General features: G+C 44.5%; 1 protein-coding gene across 1 annotated transcript; it reads right to left on the bottom strand.

The window, feature by feature from the left end:
• Window positions 1-5,074: 5,074 nt before the first annotated feature.
• Window positions 5,075-8,251, bottom strand: zmat1 (zinc finger matrin-type 1). Its single transcript, XM_080001096.1, has 7 exons — window positions 8,177-8,251; window positions 7,993-8,073; window positions 7,359-7,488; window positions 6,958-7,245; window positions 6,773-6,863; window positions 5,926-6,635; window positions 5,075-5,892 (listed from the first exon to the last, which is right to left on the bottom strand). The coding sequence occupies exons 2-7, from the start codon at window positions 8,014-8,016 to the stop codon at window positions 5,663-5,665; spliced, it is 1,473 nt and encodes a 490-aa protein (XP_079857222.1). The 5' UTR covers window positions 8,017-8,073; window positions 8,177-8,251; the 3' UTR covers window positions 5,075-5,662.
• Between the last annotated feature and the right edge of the window lie 310 nt (window positions 8,252-8,561).

The following is an 8,561-nucleotide window of genomic DNA, read 5'->3' as shown; positions in this document are numbered from 1 at the left end:
TATCTGACCCGAACCTGGGAAAGGGTGTTCGAATGAGATGAGGTGAAGTTATCGATGTTCAGTATTCAACATCCGTTTATTCATTTTTATGATGACTAAATACAATGAACACGGAGCCGTTTACGGAATGTGTTGCCATTTTAGGAATACTACATAAATAAGGCGAAATAGGGCGTAGGTGTTTCCATTAAACATTAAGTCTGTACATGAAAAATGCAGGTCATTTTTTTCAACAAGAAGGCTGCCATACATGAATCATTATTAACTCTATTTTTTAAATTATTATTATGAATAACAATAATCATATTATTATTATTATTATTATTTTATTATTATTATTATTATTATTATTAATAATAATAATAATAATAATAATAATAATAATAATAATAATACTAATACTACTAATAATAATAATTATTATTATAATAATAATAATTATAATAATAATAATAATAATAATAATAATAATAATATCAACGTTTTTTTCTGATACCCCCAAGACACTTATCAATCAAGCATATTTCCTTTATTATTACATTTAATGGTACATTTCTATGATAAAAACACTAAAATTAATTTTCTCTAGAGTCACTCTAAGTTCAATTAAATTATGCAGTTAATAATAGAAAACAGACATGAAGGGAAAAAACAAAACAAGGAGTTTTGCAAGAATGGAAATCAGAGTAGGAGGCTGTGACGAAACACCCAAAATGTTCTGTGTTTCTAGAAAGGGGGGCATTGCAAAATTGTACCCTTTCCATGAGATCAGTTCAATAAGCTGTTGGAGCCTTGTATTTTTAGAACCATTCCTTACGCCAGAGACACGCTGGCACAAACAGATTGTATGGAAACATATGAAAGGAAGGAACATGTTTTATTAAGATTGTTTGAGTTGCCGAAGCTGGAAATAAAACTCCTACTACGGAGGCTTCCATTCCCTAACTACAACCAACGGAGCGAGAAGCCCTGAAGTGATCGACGTGGCCCCGCTCCGCTGACATTCAGAGCCCAAAGGTTTGATCGTACTCGACCAGGTGAATCCAACCTAAACGTAAAGAAATGCTCAGCTCTAAATATGTGATTTGCGACAGAATCACTGACGCAATTGTTTGAATTGCGACGTAACAAGAGCTTGATCTGGACGTAGGTCTCCCTCACATTAAGATTCTCACCAGCGTAAGTTATTGTCAAAACGGTGATGGACATGATTTCATAACTAGAATGTGTAGTCTTCCACTGCCAGAGGTTTAAACCTAATCTTGCTGAATGACACAAAGCAAATAGGAGTAGTGCTCATACTTGAATTAAATGACGGTGGTACTGTCGGACTGCTTAATATGAATCCTTAACTTCATCATCGTCTATCTATGCTTAATCATTTTCAGGAAGCATAAGACAAGGTTTGACAAAGTTAGAGACTCAGAACCAAGAATGCACACGAATCGCGAAAGGTCTCCGGGTTGTTCCCTGCGTAAAGGCACAAAAACAAGGATCAGAGAAAGATGGCGGCTTTACCCAAAATCCAGCAGAGACCCATCGCCACTGTCCACGCCAACGCCGGCAGGGTCATTTTGTTCCTGCCGCCGCTCTTCTTTGCGTATCCGGAGGGTGGTGATGGTGGAACTGGGGGTCGGTATTTGGCTTCTCCTCCTGTTATCTGTCTGTCTGCCGGAGGGGAAGGGAGGAACAGAGCTGACGAGGCCCTCAGTCATCACGGCAACACCCCTTATGTGACACACTCAGGCCTTCTCAGAATACAACTGTACACTATTCGCCACACACATCCAGCCAAACACCTGGAATTTCACATCGCACCACCCAAAACCTTAAATAGGCAACAGGAGGACAACCGTAAGCAAATGCCATTCAGAAATACGTGAAGAATTGTTAATTGCATGCAGCATATATATATATTTAAAGTAAACCAAATGACTACCTGAGCTGAGAAGGTCTGATCCATGTTCAGAAAAGACAACTCGTCCCACAGACGTTCCCTGCGGCGTTGTGGTCTTCAACCTCTCCCTAAACATCTGGCCAGGTGTGGCCCTGTATGACCCCAGCTGAGCCCTACATTCCTGGCCCCGACGCGCCAGCTGCGAGTTTAGCTGCTGTCAATCTGCAACGTTTCACAGGAGCCTCGTGGAATGAAGCACACGTTCATCACGGCTTAATTTCATACCCAGACTGCAAATGGACGATTGCCTGAACAGAATGTCATTGTCATTTCTCGCCGTCTAAGACAGACAGGTATAGGGCAAATCATAATAAATTAAACAGGTAAAAAAAAATATATAAAATCACGTTTATTTGATTACATTTTTTTTTATATGTCCCATAAAAAACAGATAGAAGCTTAATGAATCCATGGAAAATATGTATACAGCACAATCTATGGAAAGAGATGCTATAGTAACTGTTTGATGCAGTTATACGTTGTATTTAAAAGAATAGAAAGAGATTATTTTATGGCATTTACTGTCCAAGTGCTTGGCACCTTAGACGTCTTCATGTTTATCTGAGTGTGTGCTTTTTGTTGGTTTAAATAAGGGTTAAGAGTGAGGGACACTACATAAATTCAATACTACAGACACACACACACACACACACACACACACACAAAAAAGAAAGTAAGGCTGTCGAACGTAACATTTGAAACCTAAATGATCTTGTTAAATCCACTGGGACTTTTTTAATTAACCCCTTGGAGTTTAATAAAAGTCCATTCTAATTTGATAGAACGTCTTTCAGACCAGACAGGCATGCATTCCTGTGTAGATCAGTTTGTAGAATTCAGTTTGCAAACATTTAAATAAAAAAAATATTAAAACTACTTTTTTTTTTAAACAAATAAGAGATTGCCGTTAATCCTGCAAACTTCCAAAACCCCAAAAGAGAAGCACTTTAAATTGAATGCAATGGACCGATTTCTCCACAGTCGTCCTACACCTGTTCTAAAAAGAGCACAGCTCAGAAGTAATGAGGTCCTGGTGTCCTCAGACATACTGCGTATTATTCGTTGTTCCCATCTCAGACCCCGGTAGCTGGTGTGTGTGGGCTGTGTGACTTGGGGGCTCTGGGTGCACCGGAGCCTGCACGGGAGTCCCGAACGGGGAGGATGTGGGCACCGTGCGGCTCTACGGGGGTCGAGGACTCGAGCGAGGCGAGGAGCGCAACCGCTGGATTCTTTGAAAACAGGCGCTCCGGAGCCCTTCAGAGAAGCTCCGACTCCGTGTCTTTGCTGCTCTGTCTTGACTCTCATCTCACGAAACAAACGGTTGTTTTTCTCCTATATACAGTATCATTTCAATGTACTTGGTGAATAATACAACCCTAAACCTACGGGAGAGACAATCCATCAAAAGTAGTGTATTTGAATTTGATGTCAAGAAATTAGTTGTACCTGCCATTTCATTTCACCTGCTCCCAGATAACTGCGATGCGGCAAAACAGATTTAAGGAACATATTGATCAAAACTGTCTTGTGTGTGTGTGTCTGAGACACCAGATCGAAGCAGGTACTATCGTCTTTGGTGCACTTTTTGGAACCATGGGCTGGCTTTGCCTCCTTTCCACACAGCTCCAGCCCCGGAATGCAGTGAGGCCGAGATAGGGCCTCAGCACATAGAATGTGAACCGTCCTGCTTGCGGTGATAACATTTTTTTAGTTATATCCTACTGTATTCGGGGCCACAAAGCCAGTGCAGAATGCATTGGCTGTTGAACATCTCTACATCAACTCTGTGAGCCCTCAAAAGCCCGCAATTGTCGATACGTTATGGAATGAGGTGTTCTGCGCATGTTACGAGCTGTGTCCTCATTTTCACCATTTGCACCTGGCTGAACCCAGACGAAAACACTTCTCAAGGTGCATTTACACAAACCATGCAACAGAATCAGGTTATCTCACTTATTTACAACAGGATCAAAGTGTGTGTAAACAGTAAGACCCAAGTACTGCAGCATTGCCAGGGCATTGTTGAGCCCTTCCATTAATTATGTAATTAATGGCAGTGTTAAAGTAAGAATAAAATTATAACACCTTTATTTCACACCCATTGGATATTGGGTCTTTATATATATATATATAGAGAGAGAGAGAGTGAATATATGGTGTGTGGATGGCATGGTTTGAGCAGCCACACCTGACCTGGATCTAGGTGATTGGGTTGGGGTGGCTGCATACCTGTTGCTCGGTGGTTGGGATAACACGCGCACACACAAAATGTCAAGAGTTTTTATTCACATCAATGATGCTCTGGGCACCGTGTACAGTGCTTGCTCTGCTGCGTCACAGCACAAGGTCCTGAGTTCGATTCCCTTCTAGGATGCTGTTGGCACTGGGTCCCGGTGGGTTATCTCTAGATTAGGGGCTTTCCTGTGTGGAGTTTGCACGTTCTCCCCATGCTCACATGGGTTTCCTCTATATAACGTCATCGTCTGCCCAGCGAATGGACTTTTGGAATCGGTCCCCGGGTGGATCACTGCCCCTGCCTTGGCTTGGCTGCACATTACACACGTTAAAAGGTAATTGCTGAAAACGTGAGAAAACACTGAACTACGTGGGACTGAATTGTGGCGTTAGATCGTTAAAATGTTTCTCAGCTTTTTGTGGGCGGGCCTAAATCAGGGTCGGACAACGCACGGTGGCCCTACTCTTCCTGGCGCCTCTTGTAACGCTACATAAACACCGGGTCAGAATCAGCATCAGTGGTGAAATAATCAAGGCTGTTTTGGGAAAAACACCTGGAGTAAAAGGAATCCCCGCTCCGTTGTGCGCCCCTGTACGCATGCCCACCGGCAGAAACCTGAATCGGCGCCTATGAACCTGGAACTAAAAATAACAGTTCTGTGGGTTTGACCACACTGGGTTTGGTTATCCTAGCATTAGCTGCATGCTAGCAGGCCATGGAGCCCTGACCTGGCCTGCAGCAGCGTTTGAGGTGAACAACTAGAGACACAGGACTGGGCACTGGGTTCAGCCACAGAACATTTAAACATTGTAATGTTTAACATTACAACATTCCAATGTAAATGTTTCTACTCTTTGGGTATTTGGGTACGCGATCGGGTGTGACTTCAGGGTCTTCGGCAGACAGGCCCCCGGCGTCTCAAGACGGAGGGAAATGGCTTTCCCCCCCCCATGATATTAAAACCCAATTTTATATACTTGGCGATTTCTTTTTAATCATTTCCATTTGCCTGGGTGGTTGATAACACTTTTTCCCTGTGGTGTGACAAACTCAGAACAGATTTATTTAAACAGGGACTTAAAACATGTCATGCTAAATCATAAACAATATATTAGTATAAATGTAAACAAATGTGTTGATATACCAACCAACGGTTATTATAGTAGAAAGCAAGTTTGAGAGTGAAACATAAACATGCTTCAGTTAGATATGAAAACCAACAGCAGAAGATTTGGATTGACCCACGAGGCCAAGACATTTCACTGCATATAAGTATGAACGTATGTATGTGACAAATAAACCTCTTGAATCCAGACATAAGTTACTAGCCAGCTAGCACGTCCATTTAAGGTGACACTTTGGGAACAGTTCTAAGAAGCATTTAGTGTCAGCTGTTGAAAGTTGATTAGAATGCTTGTTGTGGATGAGATGAAGCAGAGCTCCACCTGGTGGAGCTACAGTGCAGCACTTCACATGCCGAGGATGGACTCGTCCCACAGCCTCTCCTCCTCCGTCCTACGATCCTCCCTCTCCTCCTTACTCCTCTTCTTCTCCTTCCTATGTCTGGGCTTTGTCGGCTGGCTTGTCTCCCTCTGCTCCTCCCTCTGCCCAAGCGTCTCCTTCTGTTCGTTCTTCTCTTCAGCCTTGGACTCAGTCTCCGCCGGGTCCCGTTGTCCTCCTCGACCTCCTCCTCCTCCTCCTCCACCTCCACCACCACCACCACCACCACCACCAGCCTCCTGGGAACCTTCCTCTCTTCTCCTCCTCTTCACAGGATTCCTCTGCTCCTTTCTCCTCCTCCTTTCTCTCTCCCCATCTCCCTCCTTAGCACTCCTTCTCCCCCTCCTCTGGGTCTCCTCGTCTGGACATTCCTCTTGTGTCCTCCTCTCCCTCCTGTGCCTCCTTCTCCTCTTCCTCTCACGGTGTCTGTATTCGCTGCCGTCGCTGTCGCTTGTGCTGCTGTAGGAGGATGAGGAAGAGGAGGAGGAGGAGGAAGATGACGTGTAGGAAGAGGAGCTTGACGGCTCGATGTACCGCTTCCTTCCCCTGGGCCGGAGAGTGGAGTACGGGGAGCCGGTGTAGTCCCAGTGGGACATCCCAGGAAAGCCCTGATATGGAGGAGCCCACCCAGCAGGTGGTGGGGGGAAGCCGGGAGGTGGGAGGGGGAACCCAGGAGGCGGGAGGAGGAAGCCGGGAGGCGGGAGGGGGAAGCCGGGAGGAGGAAGGTGGCTGAGCACCTGCATGCTGGGACGCAGACTGTCCCACTCGTTGGGGCCTTGCTCTTCCTCCTCCTTGTTTGCCTGGCTGCTCTGAGCCACAGTGTGGCTTGCCTTGGACTTGATGCCACGTGCCTTTTGCACCTGGATGTAATCTGCCAGTTCGTCTGCAAAGGAGCCGTAGACCCTCTGCTGGGACTTGCACAGGTCAGTGACCATCTTTTCCCTGGTCCAAAACAACAATTATTCTTTATCATAATTCTAATACTTCTGTTATACAGACATTTAACGCTTGGAATAGTGTATATTTATAGCTACTCTGAACAGTTTCTACTGTATTGATGGCGATTCAGCTCAGCTCACTTGGTTTGGTGCTTGTTCCCCTGCATGTGGGCCTGGTACATTTCCACTGAGTTGAATTGGATATTGCACATCTGACATATGAGGGAGCTGGCTGCAGACAAGGAAGAAGTATAAAGGTCAGTTCAAATATCCAACTATAGTTTACAAGCAGGCGGATGTGAAAAGAACAGCTACACAGCTCCTACCTCTGCCTGTTTCCTGCTCGGCCTCATCTCCCAACTCCTCCAGCAGTCTCTGCCGAGCCTGGTTCCTCTGGTGCTTGCGGCCGTTGTAGTGCTGCAGGGCCATCTGGGGGTTGTTGAAGGAGGCAGCGCACAGCCCACAGTACTTGTTGGGGTCCTTCATTTCCTGCCCCACGCCGGCTGTGTCGGGGGCCGGGGGGTCCTGGGGCTCCACGCCACCAGGATTGGCCGAATGCTGGTCAGCGTTATTTGAAGCTTGGGTGAGGCTTGGCCCATAAAGAAATGAAGTATCTAAAATATAACAATGCAGAAACTGCCGATGAATTTTGACCCTCAATAGCAGGATCAATACAACATCCATTTAAACACTTTGTTTTGGCCTTTGCACAACTTCCACTACTTGCCTGTGGGTTGGAGGCCATTTTTGCGCAGGTTCTTGGCATGGACCTTGCCCTCGTAGTGTGAGTGAGCAACCACCAGGGAACTGAACACCATATTGCATAACTTGCAGAAGCGATCTTTGTCCATAGACATCTGCAAACAAACACTTTGCTTATATTTTATGAGTTAACTAAGTTAATAGGGTTAGGGCTGGGTCATATGGCACAATGCATTATTACAAGAACAGTACAATAGAGTACATGCTTACATGTTCAAAATACCATAGTAAATAACCCAACTGAGATTCATCATGATACATGATGGTATTAGCCTTAATATCCTCTTTATGGATAATTATACTCCAAATCACAACCAAGATTAGTAGTAGACCGTTAGTATTCATATGTATTGACTTTCTAATGAGATATTTCTTCTTCCTCCATTGACTTCCATTCAGTCTGATGTTTTCTGAAGCCAGCATCAAGCCACAACTAGCCAAACGGTAGAATTCAGTATCCTCAGCATTGGAGGAATGCCCAGCCATAATGACTGACACTTTTGTTGAACTCAAGTGATTTTGGTATAAAAAAACCCCAAAAAAACCTGCAGAAAACAAAACAAAAACAACGACAAAAAACAAAACGAAAAGACACTTACCTTGACTTGGCACTGTCTGTTCATCTTTTCCGCTCTCTTGGTCTGCACGTGTAACTTGACTTTCTGGCCGTGCTTCTTTCCCTACAATGACAGGACACAGGGGACGTAAACACAGAGTCTCCATTTCAAACGATTGAAGATTTAAGGAGTGGAATCCCATGGAAGAAGCGCTGTGGGCGTCCACCTCACAGTGGCAGAGCCTCTGAGACTCAAAGAGCAGCACAGCATCACAGACATGGCAGCCGTCGTCGGTGAGGAGGCCCTTCACGCGGTTTTCTTCACCCAGGGCTCCTAGGACAGCAGAGTACAGTATTAATGCCTCTTTGATATACTAATTCACATGTTTCATTTTCAACATGAAACCCCCACCCCATAAGAAAACCAATTCAGGTTGTTCCTCTGTATAGCAGCAGGGAAGAAAGTGTGATGTCATGTTACTGTCAAACCAAAACATCACATTTCTGGGTACTTCCTATTCTATCAGCTGGCAGATTGTATAAAATTAGAAATTAGGAAGATGTGCCGTGACAAGTGTTATCAAGCTATTTTATGTTGTTGTTGCTATTAAC

The sequence above is a fragment of the Zeus faber genome (genome assembly GCF_960531495.2).
Source record: "Zeus faber genome assembly, chromosome: 5".
Lineage (NCBI taxonomy): Eukaryota > Metazoa > Chordata > Actinopteri > Zeiformes > Zeidae > Zeus > Zeus faber.
This window is presented reverse-complemented; position numbering and strand designations above follow the sequence as displayed.

What these genes read in the sequence shown, in the direction of transcription:
- zmat1 (XM_080001096.1), bottom strand. Translation starts at nt 8,016, where the DNA reads ATGAACAGACAGTGCCAAGTCAAG. An exon ending in GGGAACAAGCACCAAACCAA is followed by an intron (nt 6,636 to 6,772) that starts GTGAGCTGAGCT and finishes GTTTTGGACCAG; the next exon opens with GGAAAAGATGGTCACTGACC. An exon ending in GGAAGGTTCCCAGGAGGCTG is followed by an intron (nt 5,893 to 5,925) that starts GTGGTGGTGGTG and finishes GTGGAGGTGGAG; the next exon opens with GAGGAGGAGGAGGAGGTCGA.